The sequence below is a fragment of the Kockiozyma suomiensis genome, assembly GCF_038497685.1.
Source record: "Kockiozyma suomiensis strain NRRL Y-17356 unplaced genomic scaffold V2V93scaffold_2, whole genome shotgun sequence".
Taxonomy (NCBI): domain Eukaryota; kingdom Fungi; phylum Ascomycota; class Lipomycetes; order Lipomycetales; family Lipomycetaceae; genus Kockiozyma; species Kockiozyma suomiensis.
The window spans coordinates 358,325-374,297 of record NW_027117665.1 but is presented as its reverse complement, the minus strand read 5'-3'; the positions used below and the strand labels follow the sequence as shown (position 1 = coordinate 374,297).

At 46.2% G+C, this 15,973-nt stretch overlaps 8 protein-coding genes across 8 annotated transcripts; 3 read left to right on the top strand and 5 right to left on the bottom strand.

The window, feature by feature from the left end:
• Positions 1 to 135: 135 nt before the first annotated feature.
• On the bottom strand, positions 136 to 2,084 carry V2V93DRAFT_113683 (ergosterol biosynthesis ERG4/ERG24). The gene has a single exon (XM_066906761.1). It carries the CDS (start codon positions 1,852 to 1,854, stop codon positions 343 to 345), a length of 1,512 nt encoding a protein of 503 aa, XP_066767810.1. The 5' UTR covers positions 1,855 to 2,084; the 3' UTR covers positions 136 to 342.
• Positions 2,085 to 2,112: 28 nt separating this feature from the next.
• On the bottom strand, positions 2,113 to 5,617 carry V2V93DRAFT_363932 (PXA domain-containing protein). Its single transcript, XM_066908728.1, has 3 exons — positions 5,121 to 5,617; positions 4,917 to 5,062; positions 2,113 to 4,833 (listed from the first exon to the last, which is right to left on the bottom strand). The coding sequence occupies exons 1-3, from the start codon at positions 5,481 to 5,483 to the stop codon at positions 2,181 to 2,183; spliced, it is 3,162 nt and encodes a 1,053-aa protein (XP_066767809.1). The 5' UTR covers positions 5,484 to 5,617; the 3' UTR covers positions 2,113 to 2,180.
• A 133-nt stretch (positions 5,618 to 5,750) lies between these two features.
• On the bottom strand, positions 5,751 to 8,111 carry V2V93DRAFT_363931 (uncharacterized protein). The gene is made up of 2 exons (XM_066908727.1): positions 6,718 to 8,111; positions 5,751 to 6,663 (listed from the first exon to the last, which is right to left on the bottom strand). The coding sequence occupies exons 1-2, from the start codon at positions 7,957 to 7,959 to the stop codon at positions 6,007 to 6,009; spliced, it is 1,899 nt and encodes a 632-aa protein (XP_066767808.1). The 5' UTR covers positions 7,960 to 8,111; the 3' UTR covers positions 5,751 to 6,006.
• V2V93DRAFT_363930 (uncharacterized protein) lies at positions 8,001 to 8,743 on the top strand. Its single transcript, XM_066908726.1, has one exon. It carries the CDS (start codon positions 8,151 to 8,153, stop codon positions 8,652 to 8,654), a length of 504 nt encoding a protein of 167 aa, XP_066767807.1. The 5' UTR covers positions 8,001 to 8,150; the 3' UTR covers positions 8,655 to 8,743.
• On the bottom strand, positions 8,676 to 10,454 carry V2V93DRAFT_363929 (FACT complex subunit-domain-containing protein). Its single transcript, XM_066908725.1, has 2 exons — positions 10,380 to 10,454; positions 8,676 to 10,311 (listed from the first exon to the last, which is right to left on the bottom strand). The coding sequence occupies exons 1-2, from the start codon at positions 10,416 to 10,418 to the stop codon at positions 8,761 to 8,763; spliced, it is 1,590 nt and encodes a 529-aa protein (XP_066767806.1). The 5' UTR covers positions 10,419 to 10,454; the 3' UTR covers positions 8,676 to 8,760.
• Positions 10,455 to 10,800: 346 nt separating this feature from the next.
• Positions 10,801 to 12,125, top strand: V2V93DRAFT_363928 (ras family-domain-containing protein). Its single transcript, XM_066908724.1, has 3 exons — positions 10,801 to 10,893; positions 10,967 to 11,356; positions 11,413 to 12,125. The coding sequence occupies exons 1-3, from the start codon at positions 10,860 to 10,862 to the stop codon at positions 11,625 to 11,627; spliced, it is 639 nt and encodes a 212-aa protein (XP_066767805.1). The 5' UTR covers positions 10,801 to 10,859; the 3' UTR covers positions 11,628 to 12,125.
• Positions 11,880 to 13,728, bottom strand: V2V93DRAFT_403171 (C2 domain-containing protein). The gene is made up of 3 exons (XM_066912616.1): positions 13,494 to 13,728; positions 13,101 to 13,439; positions 11,880 to 13,041 (listed from the first exon to the last, which is right to left on the bottom strand). Exons 1-3 carry the CDS (start codon positions 13,560 to 13,562, stop codon positions 12,322 to 12,324), a joined length of 1,128 nt encoding a protein of 375 aa, XP_066767804.1. The 5' UTR covers positions 13,563 to 13,728; the 3' UTR covers positions 11,880 to 12,321.
• A 640-nt stretch (positions 13,729 to 14,368) lies between these two features.
• On the top strand, positions 14,369 to 15,750 carry V2V93DRAFT_321030 (DHHC palmitoyltransferase-domain-containing protein; the record flags this gene model as incomplete). Its single annotated transcript, XM_066907346.1, has 2 exons — positions 14,369 to 15,261; positions 15,321 to 15,750. 2 exons carry the CDS (start codon positions 14,369 to 14,371, stop codon positions 15,748 to 15,750), a joined length of 1,323 nt encoding a protein of 440 aa, XP_066767803.1.
• Between the last annotated feature and the right edge of the window lie 223 nt (positions 15,751 to 15,973).

Here is a 15,973-nt window from a genome sequence, read left to right as displayed (position 1 = left end):
TGATGGAGTAACCGGAGAGGAATGGGGGTCTTTTGATATATCGTGCTTTTCAGAAAAGAAATCCTGCGCGGCACCTATTCCATATTAATAATGAAGTTATAGTAGATAACGCGCACATCGAACACCACAAGCGATATTAGCGACATTTAAATAGTAATATTACAAGAAACAAACAAAAGGCTCCAATCTTTTTCTTTCTAGTATTAATTGATATTCTCCCCTTGCCAAAATGATCCTCATTCAATTAATCAAGCCGCTACCGCTTCCAAAAATCACAAGTGATATCCAAAATGCATCAAATACTCTTATATTCCACCCAATTAGTCCAGAAGAGCTTCTATCTTAAAAGACAAATGGAATAAACAAGTACGGGCATTGCCGTTCGTATTCCGTCCAGTCGTCACCGTACTTGGCCTTACATCTCTGAATATCTCTGAACGCGCGATGGCTCAGCACACAGAAGAAGAAAACGGGGTAAAAATATGGCAGAGGGCTAGCAAATCCAGTAATCAAACTCCAGGACAAGCTTTGGCAAAAGTCCACGGTGTAGTGAATTTTACGTGCATACTTGTACCAGCCAGAAGTCAAAAGAGTGCCACCGTTCTTGCACTTGATGTAGGTGGGGTTTTCAATAGTCTGCCAGGGCAACTGGGGGAAAGTCTTGCGCTTGATAAGAGTGCCGTACATCTGCTGACGGAACCGGTTCTTCTGAGAGTTGGTAGTATCAAAGACGTAATAGCAGCAAAGAAGCATAGTGTAGATAGCGACATTGTAGTAAATGCTCCATTGGTACTCAGAAGGTGCATGGTTGGCAAGGTAAAGAGTGCAATGGCAGTAAGTAAAGGGCACACCAGCCATATTCCAAAACAGCAGCATGAAGCCGAACTTTTCGTAAAACATGTCCCAGGTGGTGACAATAAGCTCCTCACCTTTACAGCAAGCATTGGCATAAAGCCAATGAGCTAGAACAACAAGACCGACTTGCGGCGAGACGTAGCCGTAAGTCTCGTACTGGCGCACGGCTGTCGAGATGGAGATGAAGAAGAGAATAAACCAAGGCAAGCGAACCTCGTAAAACATTTTGAGATCCATAATTCCAATGCGAGGGTTGAGCATAGCACCCATGAACACGTCGTAAATAAAAGAACCAGACATGCGGTGTTGACTACCGGTCGCAATTGCATAGAAATAGAGCAAAAACGGTAGAATAAGACCCGAGATAATGCAAACTGACATGATATTTCCAAAACGGTCAATGACAGTCGTGATAGGGAACAAGCCAGTGACGTGTAAAATCGCTGCGACGGTAATAGTAGTGTAGAATGACCAAACTGCATTGCAAAAGTACGGCAGACGCTTGCCCTTGAGAGACGGCAGCGGCAGACCCTGCGTAGAAACACCAGGCAACGTTACGTAAAGAACTGCCTCAAAGAAAAGAAAACCCCACACAGTAGCCCAAGCACGAACATCCGGGAAAGCACCTTCGAGGACGTGGCCGTACAGACGAAGCGCAAAATCCTTGAAGGTTTCCCCCTCAGCGACGCGGGCGGGGATTCCACCGTAGTAAGTAGCAGAAATCCAGAGATAGTACATGAGCAGCGGAAAGCCGACCATCATGCACGAGACGCCAATAGGACCACCAAAGTCATATTCGACGTGCGCGTCCTCAGCACTCTCGGTTTTCTCTTCAAGTCTACCCTTGGCTGCTTTGCCATTGATAGCAGGCATTTCTTCGGCGAGATTTGTATTTTTGTTGGCGTTGTAACGTGGCTTCTTCCGTTGAACAGTTTCCACAAAGTCCGGGTTAGTGGCCTTCTTGGGCGTTTTGCCCGTAGCGGAGCGGGTGGTGACCATTACTTATATATGCGCGGGATCTGCGGAAATGAAGGCGCGGTGAGCGGAACTAGTTGAGCAAATGTTGTTGATATCGGCAGCGCGCCAAACAAAAACATTGGCATGCCCGGCGCTGTGCGCTCCACGGATAGGTGTGGCTCGCTTTTGTCTATACTTTAAGCCGCATCGAAACACACCTCCCCGGGCAGCACGGAGCGATCGCTCCAGCTCGGATTTTATCTTACTTAGCGTATACAAGTCTACTCTAGACAATATACCTCAAATCTAAAAGTTTATGTTGAATTCACCCCAAAAAAAACACACAGAATGCCACTAATCTACAAGAATTACATCAATGCCGTAGTAATCAGATCCATTAACAGATCCAGCACAATGCCCCTCGCAATATTACGGTCCTGCAGCACATCAAACACATACTCGAGTGCTTGCGATGACGCAGCCGCACCCATAACACTCTTAATCGCGTCTGGTACTGCCCGCGAAATGAACATTTTCCGCGCCTCGGCGCGCAGCGCCTCCGAGTCCGTCTCTGCCTTCTCCTTCTCGCGCCGAGATTGCTCTTCTTCTGTCGGCCAGACCGCGTTTATCAGGTCATCCAACTTCCGGGCAATCTCTTCCTCGGATGAATACTTGTCAATAATGTCTGTTTGAATCGCGAGTCGGATCCCTTCCACAGACGACGAACCATTACGTAGAAGTAAACCTCGTAGCATTGTCAACAGAGAGCGCCGCACGTTCCATGCTTTTGACAGAAGATACAGCTCAGACGTAGCGAGAAAAATTGTATCAATCAACGAATTCGTTTCTCCCTGCGACAGCTCTTGATGCGAAGCCAAAATAGCAGATCGACGCATATCAGAATGATCAATTGTTGCACGAGTACGCAAGTCGGATTCAGTCGCTGGAGCTTGGTCCGCTGAAAAAGACTGGCGGGGCGAGCCTTGCTCGTACATATCGGCTTCGGATGACGCATGGGATTCCGTCCTCCGCATTGTACTGCTGCTAGAAACGTTAAGAGTTGGAGTCGACGTTGAACTTGGGCTCATGACTGATCTTCGCCGACTCAACTCTGTAGCATATGTCTCTGGCTCAGACGGTGCACTACATTCAGCACCCCCAACGATAGATATACTGTCACCCAAGCTTGACAAACTTGTCGAGCTTTCATTAGCCTCGGCATTGTATCCTACCAATGACGGTGCACTGTCGGCGATCAAATGTTGTTGGTTAGTATTAGCGTTTCCAGTACCAATTCCGGAAACTCCATTAGTAAGGTGTCGCATACTGGCAGCTATCCCAGAAAAATCAGGACCAGCGAGAAAAGATTGCCGGGCACGCGATGTTGTCGCAGAGGCATTATCTCGAGTACGAGTAATCGAGTCCGCGGATTGTTTCTTAGCCGCAGCCAAAACCCCCAAAATTGCTTTTCGAGACTCCTTCGCCGAGGTAGCATTCGTAGCTTTAGAAATCGCATCAAGAACGCCTTCACCAGCATGTTTGAACAGCTGATTTTTCTGCCACCTCTTCTCACCAGCTGTCGATGTCGTTTCTTTTTTATCCACAAACTTCTTCATCGCTTCGCAATCAGCCAGTTCACGAGTGTTAACGACGAGCTGCAAATAGGATTGTAAGGTTTGACAATAATCCGCACGCGTCACGCCGCTCCATGGAGGAAACACTTCGGGAAACATTTTCAAGCCAGCCAGCACTGCCAGCTTGGACAGAACTGTATGCAGTTTTTCGAAATCGCTGAGGTTGCGCATGGCCATCCAGCCGGGTGAAGTACTACTTGCAGGCTCGATAACAAGCGTGTAAAACCCAATTGGTCTGGAGGTAAGTAATTTTGCAGCTTGATTATTATCAGCCGAAGAATCAATGACCATAATGTTTGATTGAAATAACGTCAACGGCGGCGAGTCATGAGTTGGCTTGCGACTAAAGGATGTAGGACCTGCCGCTGTTGGTGTCGCGGATATTGTCGAGTTAGTTGATGAGGTGCTAGGTGCTCGCACCAAACTAGACGAACTGGCCATGAATTCCGGCGTTCCAAACATTTCATCAAATGTGACTGGTGGAGGTACTGTAGTAGATGGCCGATATTCGGGAATATCCGACATGTCAGGCTTCTCTTCTGGCTCAGCAAAGCCTGGAGGTGATGTATTGTTGCCAATTGGTTTTCGTGGAACTCGCTTGATAGATGCACCGGAAAGCGGACTTTGAGAATCTGGTGATGTTGAGTTTCTATCTTGGCCAGACACAAGAGAACTTTCCGCCATGGCAGAGGTAGGAGGGGGTGCGGGTTGCCTAGGAACTCGCCGGACTGCTGCATCATCAACCAGAGTCTGGACAGAAGACGCAGCATTCTGCGAGGTAATAAAAGACTGTTCATTCACAACTTCAGGATGATCTGTGACTACGTCAGTAAATTGAGGTTGCGTTGGTGGCATAAATCCAGCTTTCTCTAAATCTAGAGCGTTGGGAGTAGATGCTGATCTGACGGACTGCTGGCTAGAAGCTTCAGTCATTTCACTGGCAAGCACTTTAATATTTTCTTCTTTTTGCAAGAAGTAGAGAATCCACTTATTAACTGCATCCGGATCCGAGAATGCATCAACAGCGGCCTCCAATACCTGTCTTGCCACAATTTCACGTAATAACAGAGCAACAGGTGAACGCTTGATATCAAGTGCTGGCAAAAATGTCTGTACAAGGTTATTCGCAGCATTTCGAAGCTTTTGTTTCTGGATCTCAGGGTCGACCATCTGTGCAAGAGCAGACTCTGGGTTCGCAACAATATAGTCATGTATACCCCCCACACGAGTAGAATAAGTCGCGCTGACGGTCCTTAGCTCACGAAGAAAAACGACAAATGTGTTACAAGAGGAGAAAATAAGGACGAGGAATAGATCGGCAGGGCGCTTGAGAGACTGATGACCAGAGAATGCGTTGGCTGCGTCAATCAAAGTCTTTCGGGTGGCACTACATGGAAAATAATTAGAGATTGAGAAAATGGCCAGATCGCCCAACAAGAGCAGATCAACGAATCAGTCAGTTTTATTTACCTGATGAAGGTAGTGTCATCAGTGGATATATTGACAAACCAATTATTCACATACTCGCGAACGATGATATCGGCAGCGCGTTGAATAGCCTCTTCTACTGGCTCCGAGGGTGTGTAGGAGCTTTGTATCACGGGTCTGAGTTCGCCCTGGGACATCGTCAGTAAGAACAAGCACACGGCTAGTATCGTTAAAGCAAGTACTAACTTCGTTGAAGATCGCAGCACGCGCCAAGCCATCCTTTTTCCAAGGCAACGGTTCGAGATCCATATCTCGCCACGGATTAACTGACTGGAAGGCAATGACGATGCCGACGACGATGCCTGCGAGGAGGAAGAACAAGGGTACGCCAAAAAACAAGGTTAGCAGGGGGATGGCTATACTGCTGGCGATAAGGAGCTGGTTTGTGGTCGCATTGGCAAAGTACTCAGCAGCTAGCTTGTAATAAGCCTGTAGCGAAGGCTGCGGTTGGTCCGCTTCGGCAGCAGATACCGGCCTGTTGTCTGCGGAGGCTGTCGCGGGTTGGGACCCTGACGCGGCGGCAGCGGAGCCAGTCAGAGCCGGCGCCATTGCGGGCGAGAGGACAGACGAGGCAACAAAACCGGAGAAAGGGTGAAAAAACGAACAAGAGGGAGCTTCTCTCAAGAAGGGTAGCAGCTGCAGTAAGTCGAGGAAGGAGGAAGGAAGGTGGATGGGAAGAGGAGAGCATGCCGAGGACGAGATGGGCGACGGTTGCCCTGACGCACGGCAAGAACTCTATCGCATCTACGCGTTCCCCTGGCTTTGTGCAGCATTGCGCTGCCTGAAATAATAGTGTTAAAGTTATTGCTACGGAAACACGCATTATAAACACTAGATTTTTAAGGAACTGAAATTAGCAATCTCATTTGTGCTCTCCATGCAATACCCGTACGACAAATGACGCCTCTTCTGCTGCTTTTGTACAAACGGTCCGTAAATCAAAAACTTAAGATATATCTATGCACACACTCCAATGCTCAAATCAAGCAAAAACGCTGCCAACAAATAGCAATGACAAATAAGAGACTATGAACAAATAGTGGAAAGAGAAGTTGAGAAACAAAGAATAACACTATACACGTTCGTAAAATAACAAATACGCCGTCCGCTGGTCAAAATCGCCGCTACCAACAAAGCGCCTCCGCATCGTCAACTCGTCTTCGTACTCGGTCTCGACATCTTCAGGCTTCATTATTTTGATATTCTCGTCGTCAAAATTGAGCCACAGATCTTGTGGCTTGTAATGTGCGTCCACGGTATAATGCCCGCCTTCAGTAGACTTTCCGTGATGATACACTACTCCAAATAACCTGTAATTTACCTCTTCGTTGCGATGCTGAGGTGAGATGCATTCTAGTGGAATCCGTAAGCTGCATTTATAGCCGATAGACTTGTTAATTTTTTGCACAGATGCGTGTCCAGAACCCTCCTGAAATGTGAAGTGAAACCGTTTGAGATGCAAGATAAGCACTTTCGGTAATTTTTCAAAAAATGTCTGCTTGTTCGCCTCCACGATATTGCCTTCTGTAGCCTTATATTGACTGATTATTTCGGGACGAGATATGTTCGCTAAAGCATCCTCAATGGTATGTACGTCTGGATCGGATATATCCAACTGGAGGCGCTGATATGGATCTAAAGTAACCGATGGCTTCTGATGTGCAGCATTTAGAACTGATCGGAACTGACCACCAAATATCTTTGAGATAGGAGAAAACGACACTGATGTCTAAATATTAATGGTTAGCTTGCTCCAGCAATCCAAAAGGAAAAAGAAGCTTACAGTTCTCGTGACGGCCAATTTCTGTTTCTTGCCAACTTCGAGCCATCCATCTTCCGAAACAGTCTCGTCAAGTTTGAGTTCAGCAATCGTAGACTCAATGAAATTGAATGGCTCCTCACTATCTCTATTGGCCAGCTTCGCTTGGATTTGCTTTGCAACAAAAACAAATTCTTCATGCAGGCCGTCGAGAAGAAATCCAAGAAACTCTTCTGCGTCTTCCTGATGACCTCGCCGCATACTGGCGAATAAAGGATTGGCTCGTAAGGCATCATAGACAAATTCCGGAATAAAAGACTCTCCAAAAGGTTGTTGGTGTAGTTGGTGTTGTTGTTGTTGTTGTTGTTGATTTGGCGGTGTTGAAGTTCCGTTGGCTGATACGAGAGATGCGGCAAGCGCAGCGGCCAAAGCGCTATCCTTGGTAAAGCCGCCAGCGGACTTTGCGTCAAACTCTTGTACGAAAAGAATAAGAGAGTCAAGAATCGGTGTATTAGAGTTAAATCTGTGAGAAAGCAACTTGGCCATGGTATCTATAAAAGAGTAAAAGGGAACGCAGTAGAGGAGGACTTGTAAGATCGAGTTCATGAAACACATATTACCAGTGTTAACCAAACCTCGAGGTAATAGTGTTGCTGGCTTTGGCTCGACGAATTCAGCATCTTGAAAGTGATCATTGTTTTCCGGTACAAAAGGGATAGACGAGGGAGACCCCGGCTCGGTAGATGTTGAGGAAAGACCAGCGGCATGACCACTAGATTTTGGTTTGACAATATCAGCCCAGGACCGAGAAGAGGCTGTACGCAAATGTGAGCCCGGATCTGCCTCAGAGTCTTCCACAGCAGGAGATAATGCGCCAGCTGCAATACCTGTCGAGCCAAAAGATAGATCATCGTGCGATTTTGTATTAACAGTGGTTGAAGGAAAACTTTTATGCTGCTCGCCGTGCGCAGAATTCGCGTGCCGTACAGAAGCACGCAGAATCGGCGATAGTAGAGCCCGATCGAGTTGGAACTCCGCCGCTCGAGCATATATTTCGTCTAGCGATCTCGATTTTGCGAGCTGTCGAATACGGGCACGTAGTAAAATGACATTATTGGGACCGTAACGGGAAGGAAAGGATTTTGTGGGATCAGAGAACCATGGGGTCTGAGTCCGCGGCGGTGGATACGTGGACGATATTGGATCTGCTTCTTGTTCTGCCGCCACCGGTGCCAATGACAATCCCGGCTGCAAATAGTTCGACATTTGGCAACGGAAGAAGATGAGCCAGGTGTGCTGAGGAAGTAGGCGCTGTCTGCTTGTCAGGCGAAACTCGAGATTCTTTTTTGACTCACGCCGCACGCACCTTTGACTCTAATATCCTCAAATCCTCGCCGAACAGCAACTGTCTGCACTGGGCGGTCCTATGGACTTGGACTTCGTTGGAAGCAGCTGAAATGCAGCAGGATCCTGCAGTAGCGAGGCGAGTGCTTATACGTACTCTTGTGCGGCAGCTGGCTTCTTCAGAACGCGAGTCGCTGGAGGAAGAGCACAACCTGTCGGCTCTGGCGACATTGCACTTTCTTCTCCCGCATTCGCTCGTTGCGGCCTTACGATTACTGGAAACTGGCTCTGTCGAGCAGGCTACTTGTAGTAACCGAGTAATATTTTGCGCGGATGACGAACGCGTCTTGGTTCCGGCGTGGACATGTACATGTCATGCCTTCTTCGATCACGCCCTCTCGATCAGCAGCAACGACAGCAACAACAGCAGCAGCAGTGACAGCCGCTTCCTTCAGTCATTTTCAACAAACTCAGATGATATGTTTCTTCAACTTGGCGAATGTGCTCATGTTGTTGCCGCATATCTTGCTTTTCTTGGTGGTCCGGCTATGGCAGAGTATGTACACCGACGCGAAGAAGACTCTTCTGGCTGGCTTCTCGCAAATGGGTTCGCTTAGTCTGTATCTTTGCGTGGAAGATTTTATATAATTCTGTATACTTTGTATTATCATACTAAACACATCCAATACATTTATTTTTTGCAAATAAAATTACAGAGAGACTTTAATCTTCGTCATCGTCGTCTTCCTCGTCCTCATCATCGTCCTCATCCCCCCCTGACGCACTACCGTCATCGTCATCGAAGTCACTCTCTACCTCAGACTCATCCGAAGGATCCAAATCTGACGCTTGAAAATCTGATTCAGACTCAGACACATCGCTCGCGTCGGCATCAGACTCATTGTCCAAAAATGACCATCCGCCTTCTTCGAAAAATGAGTGTGGGTCAGAGGTCACAGTCTTCATGATTGTTGCCCAATTCAAATTCAACGGACCCTCCGAGTATGGAATTTCAACTTCGTTAAGCCAATCTTTCACACTCTCGAGACTATCCATCGGAATCGAATTAATGTGCGTGACGGGCCGGCTAAAATCCTTGAACACAAACACAAGATCAAAATTCTTGAGTCCAAATTGCACTCTCTCAAGATGCGCGATCTCAATTTCCGCAAGCGTGATGACGAGAAACGGTGGGTCGATAAGCTGTACCAAGCAATCTGTCGTCGGCTGACACAGAACATTAGCACGAAATGGGACTCCGTAGAAACCCAATTCGCGAAACGGAATATCGACATCAAAGGCTCCGTTGGAAGTCTCCGAAATGCGCTCACTAAAAGCACGAAATTCCTTGTTGAGCGCATGCCGTCGCCTACGTTCCTCTTGCTCGGCCTCAAGTTCATCCTCATCGCCATATCTGTACTTGCGTTTGCGATTTCCAGTCTCATCAAACTGGATGTCCGACGCCTCGCGGTAAAACTGCACGTCCTTGGTCTTGCGCTTACCAACCATGATTGGCTGCTTCAAGTGTACGTGAACAATAACAACGAGTTCATGATCACAAGGCTGAAAGAAGAGATGCTTGATGTTGTTAAAAAGCAAATCGAATTTCTGATCCATTCGAACCGGTGACTGGTAGCGGAGACCATTCTGATGAATTTCAAGGACACCGGCAACACGCTTACCTTCCATTGCAGGTCGTACAAACACGTTATCAAGCCGGAGTGGACGTCTGTTTTTGACTTCAATCAAATTAGACTGCGTTACTACATCTTCCAGCTCCTTACGCTCACTTTCCTTCTTCATTGCATTTCTTTTCATCTCTTGGATGCTGCGAAAGATATCCGTCATACGCTCAGTATCATGTGAGCGGTAGGTAAGACTGTGCAAAAAATTCGCGTTGGCGTCTTCATAGGGTAGTTCATCCTTTTTACCGATAATCTGACCTGGAGTGACCAGATTCAACCGCACATACACATATTCTCCCTCATCGTTCTTGCTAACGTTTCGAAGTGTATTGATGTGCAGCGGTACAGGGCGACCGCAGATCGGCACCACAACGACCTGACTCTTCGGATCTACTGTAATCCTAAGGTCTTTGACGCCAACGGGAAATTGCGATTCTCGCTTATACGCCTCATATCGTCTGAAAATAGCTGGTTTTTCGTCATCTTCGGTCTTGCTCTCGCCAGCAAAACGCGCTTGTCCTTCTTCCTGGATCTTTTGGTGGAGCTTCTTTTGATGCTCGCGCCTCTTAAGCTCGGCGGCTTCATTGACCTTTAAAGTCAATAATGTTAGATCAAAATATCAAAGAAAAAATTATAATATTAATTAAATTCGCGTACCACTTTTGCTTCCTGTCTTAGCTTCTTTCGCTCGGCCATTGGATGCTAGTACGGTTCTACGAAGGAGAACCTCTGAAGCGCGAAGGTGCCGCGTCAAGGAACACAGTGGTATACGAATCTAAAGAAGCGCGTTTGTGGCTATAAATGGATAAACATTGAGCAAATGAGGTGTTTCAGGAAAACTATTACGCGTCTATGCTGTAGATGATCCTGTTTATTTCATTTTACAAGATAAATGTATTATATTTTGAACGCTTCCTTTTAATTTGTTATAGGCTGGCTTTTTCAGCTATTGCTTTGAATACAAGCTGGCGGCAGGCAAGGCAACGCAGCAGCACAACCGTCGCGCACTCGCGAGAGTAGTGCCACAGCCGCAGTCCCTCTCCCCCTTCGTCGCGGCCGCTTCACAGCCTGACCGCCCTCCAGTCCAGCTTTTTCCCACACATCTTCCCCATCTACTCTCATATCCTCACATCAGCAATGGCTCAGGACGAGTACGATTATCTTTTTAAAGGTAATTGATATTTTTTGTTTAGTCTTCCGCCATACTTTGTGGTTAGCGACCCTCACTGACTCCTATCATGTAGTTGTCCTCATCGGAGACTCCGGTGTTGGCAAGTCCAACCTTCTCTCGCGTTTCACTCGTGACGAGTTCAATAGTGATTCAAAGAGCACTATTGGTGTTGAATTTGCAACGCGTTCTATTTCTGTCGATGGCAAGACCATCAAGGCCCAGATTTGGGATACCGCTGGCCAAGAGCGCTACCGCGCAATCACCAACGCGTACTACCGCGGCGCGGTAGGTGCCCTGCTTGTCTACGACATCACCAAGAACGGCACCTATGAGAATTCTTCTCGGTGGCTTAAAGAGCTCCGTGACCATGCGGACAGCAACATCGTCATTATGCTCGTCGGTAACAAGAGCGATCTGCGGCACCTGAGGGCTGTCCCTACCGAGGAGGCAAAGAACTTTGCGGGTATGTTTCATCATTTTATTGTTTTTATTAACGAGTCATATTAACGCTACTTGTAGCTGAGAACAACCTGTCTTTCATTGAGACTTCTGCTCTCGATGCTTCCAACGTCGAACTCGCTTTCCAAAATATTTTGACAGAGATTTACCGTATCGTCTCCGCCAAGCAGCTAGATCAGGCCAACGAGGCTGCTCCCCGGCCAGGTGAGGGTCAACGCATTGATTTCTCTCATCCTCCCGACGAGAGCAAGAAGGATTCATCAAAGTGCTGCTAGAACATGGGACCCTATAAAGAAAAAAAAAAGAAAAGGGGTCAGCCAAATTTGGGCTCGTGATGGGTTTCAGTATACTGCAGGTACTCTGATTCTTGTTTGTAATTCATAATGATCCTGCCTTTCAAGTTCGCCAATTTTTTTTTTCGTATCGATGGTCGCCTTGTTTATATTTTTTTGTTTTATTTTATCTTTTTGTAATGGTTTTGCTACTTTGATGATGTATCTACGATGGCGGATAGTTGAATAAATGTTGATAATTGTACAAAAGATCGCGCTAGTGTTCTAATTTCATTTTTTCTTTTTCTTCCTCATTTTAGATCAATTTTTCGAATTAGGCTTGAGCTGAGGTTTACTACCTTGTCACAATATATCTTACTCAATTTCGTGGTCATTGTTACCGTCATTTTCAACGCGTACGATTACAACTGCGCTTTACTAATATCTCACGCTTCCTTTTCGTTTGATGACAACCATGTTGTTAGGCTATATATTAAATGCAATATTATTATAGATCGCCAAATATTTTGTCACTCCTATCCTATTCTAACAATTCATAGATAATGAGATGACAATATGGAACCAAACAAAAATAAACCCAATGTCTAATTCTCTCTCTATTCACATGTATGCAAAGCAGCGCTCCATAAAATTTTGACTTTTACGAATCTGTAAATGCTTCCGTTTCTAGCCAACTTTATCCAGGTGGCATCGGCAGCGGACGTCGTGCACCAGATGGATGATGGCGCGGAGATCTAGCACGGCTCACGATATTATCATGTCCATGTTCACTATATTTGTCATATTCATACTCCGGAGTCTGCTGCCTTGAAGCCGTTCGCAGTTTTTCAAGCTGTTCTGCTAATCTATCGGCGTCATCGCCTATGTATGTATTATAGTCAGATTCATCGCGCCTGCTGTCGCTTATATTGTCATAATACTCATCATGAGGTAACGCATGAGAAGAAAAAGAGTGAATCTGGTCAGGAACATTTGAAAGAACTGTTGAGTCATAAGAATATGTGCTTGCTGGCCGAGAAGCCGAGCGAGATACTGGATAGTTCTCTGATCCATATGATACTCGAACCTTGTATGGCGAAGATGCAAGCGTTCCTTGCGAGTTTGACCTGGTCGGCATCAGCGGTGACGCGTGATGCGTCAATGATACCGTAGATTGACTCCTATCAATGTTGGAAGCTCCAAAAAAATGTGGTATGGGTGAAGACGTCGCTGAAGCAGGTCTTGACCCTGCCTGCATGGATTGCGGCGAAGTAGGACAAGCTGAGCCCTCAGTCATACGACTAGGCGTAACCGGCAAGGGACGAATACCGCAATTGTAGCTATCAGCCGAAGATTTTGATGAGGAGATTTGTTTTAACTCTGCTCTTCGGGCGCGATACGCGCGAGCGTATTCTTTCTGTATTATGAGTAAGTAACAAGTATTATCATATTAGTAAAGTAACATGGTAAGCAAACATTTGGATAAAAGGTCATTTCAATAAACACTTCTCCAGCATATTTTGATCTATACTGTATTTCGTGCCACTTGTCGTGCTCTTTTTTTCTTGCGGTATGCAGCACAGGTTTCAGGTCAATAACAGCGTCGCCAATCAACTCCGGACGCGAGTCATTATCATCGAGCACAGTGATTTTCATGTTCTCTTCAGTCTCAAAGACTAGAAAACGGACTTCGTGGTTCCACATTGGCCGTTGGCCGCCGCGCTTGTCTACGTTTGTCGACTGCGCATTTTGCCCAATTCGCAATGTGCAGTACGGGTCCTGTTTTCCAAGCGTGCGGCGATTCGGAAGATTTTTCTAAAATTAAGACGTTAGGGCAGTATTCACATTTGAGCTAAAAGCAAGACGTACAGCTTTTATGAGGACAGCAATGAGAGTGCCAATTTCCTGAGCTTGTAAAGAAGAAGAGGACGATGACATTGCGACAAAAGACCAGAATGATCAAAGAGAGCTGGCCAAGCAAAGGCTGTCGCACATTCACCTAGATCACAAACCAATTAATCCTAGAAAAGAAGCCTTTCGAGTAAGAAATAGAGTGAATGGGGGATGTAGTTTTGGAACTGAGTTGGACAGAGTCTGCTCAGCGACCTGACATGCTACACTAAGCCTAGTTAAGATGCAAATAAACATTCCGTCTCCATAGTAACTTAGCTAGCAACTCAGCCGCACGTGGCACTGGCGTGCAGGGCCTTACATAATCTGGCATCGTCCACAGTAGTCATTACAGCGACAGCCTGTATTTGAGCGTAGGCGACGTATCTTTAGTAAGTGGCTGGTTTCTCTATTGATTTCTTCTGCAATATCTGTGCCGGTACTGCTAGTTAATGTATCAGTTGTGTACGGTAGACCAGGGCTGACCGTCGACAATAGACCCGTTCTTCGCCGACTCCCGTCGTCTCTCTAATCTACTATCTGATCATTCTATATTTTATACAAACCAAACCTGCAGGGACGGACAGTACAGTCTTGTCTCACATAATATACAGTGAACTTCTTTATATTCATATTAGGCTGCGAATACTGATATCCAGTGAATCAGAAACTGGGACTACTAAACATTTTAGCTCTCCACTATAATAGCAAGCCTTTCAACATTCCTACCGTATACCGGCATGAATCCTCGATAGCCGAATTAGTCTATGATGGTGCCAGTTGCAGATCTTTCTTCATTTGCACTACCTTCCTCTGAAGATCAATTGGCGACGGCGAAGCACAATCAGCAACGGATGCAGGCAGCAGCCCCTATTGGCGCTCCTTACCAGGATGGCGAAGCGCAGGCTACCTTCGATGATGCTCCTGCAGCCGCCTATTTGGAAAAGAAAGAGCGAAAATGGAATATACGATCTATACTTCCACGCCGTAGTAGTGCGCTTACCGATGACGAATGGCGACTACGGAGGCGACTACGCTATCGAATTTACAGATGCGTTCCTTTGATCGATGCAGGTATCGTTGGATACGTGACTTATGTGTACTCTTACTTGTTTGCCTATCGGCATTTGGTTCAGCTTGATGATGGGAGGAGGCGGAAGCAAGGTATAGCGTTTATGGTAGTGTCACTATACTTAGCGGTATCAATACTGACGTGCGGTGTGATTGTCTACGTGATCGGCCCAGGATTCGTGCAGAAAGAATGGGGTGAGAAGTTTGAGACCGATCTCCACAATAGAGGGATTGCTGCAGAAGTTGAGTCCTCTATACCACACAAGAATGAAGCAGGTCTGGATTCGACGAATGCTAATAGTGCTACTGTGGAGGACTCATCAACCAAGGTGGTTAGCAACTCAACTATTGGGCAAGAAAAAAGTAGCAGCGCGATACAAGAAGCATTCATATGCGAATCTGATGGACATCCGCTATGGTGCTCTAGATGCCAGCTTCTGCGCCCAGATCGCGCGCATCACTCTTCAGAGGTTGATAGATGCGTACTAAAAATGGATCATTATTGTCCTTGGCTTGGGTCAATTATTGGGCTAAGAAATTATAAGCCATTTTATCTTTTTGTAGCATACTCTCTATTGTTTGCTACCTTTACGTTTGCCACCTTGACCGCATACACTATTATATACGCGCAAGAACAAAAACATGTTGTAGCGCAATTTGTTCTTGTTGATGCATTGTAAGTCGACCTTTTTCAAATATGAGACCATAGTTCAAATGAGCTGACACGTTTCTAAGATCCGGAATTTTCATGGTTATGCTCGTGGCCTTCAGTGGAGTGCATACATTCTATGTCTTTAGGAATCAAACCACGATCGAGTATATCAGCAGACACTATCGTATATATTTCATCAATATTGGTGGTATTGATCCTCAGCGTCCGGCATTGCGGGCGATTTGTGAGACTGAGATTGGCGAACGGTTTTGGAATGTCGGTACTTGGGAGAACTGGAAGTCGGTGATGGGCAGATATGTGTGGGAATGGCTTCTTCCCTGGAACACTACAGATAATACTGGATACTCGTTTAGATACAATAGGGCGTTGCTGAAAAGATTACAGATACAGCTGCAGAAGCAGAAGGAGGAGAGAACAGCTACTGGTGGCGATGAGAGAACAGTCACTGGACGCTCGGGCACGTTTGTAGTTATGCATGGATATCGCGTTTGATAAATGGCTTCTTCTATCCGTTGCGAATCAAGTGTAAGACGAGTGCTCAAGCAGCCGGGAACACATAGTCAGCATTAAAAGTAGGACTATCCACGAGTCTGATTGCCACATCAGTCTTACTCCACAAGCATTATATTGAGTATATTACGCGTCAACAGTGTATATGCTTTGCACTACAAACTTTTGTACCTGTATACACCAGAACAGCGACAATGGGCCTACG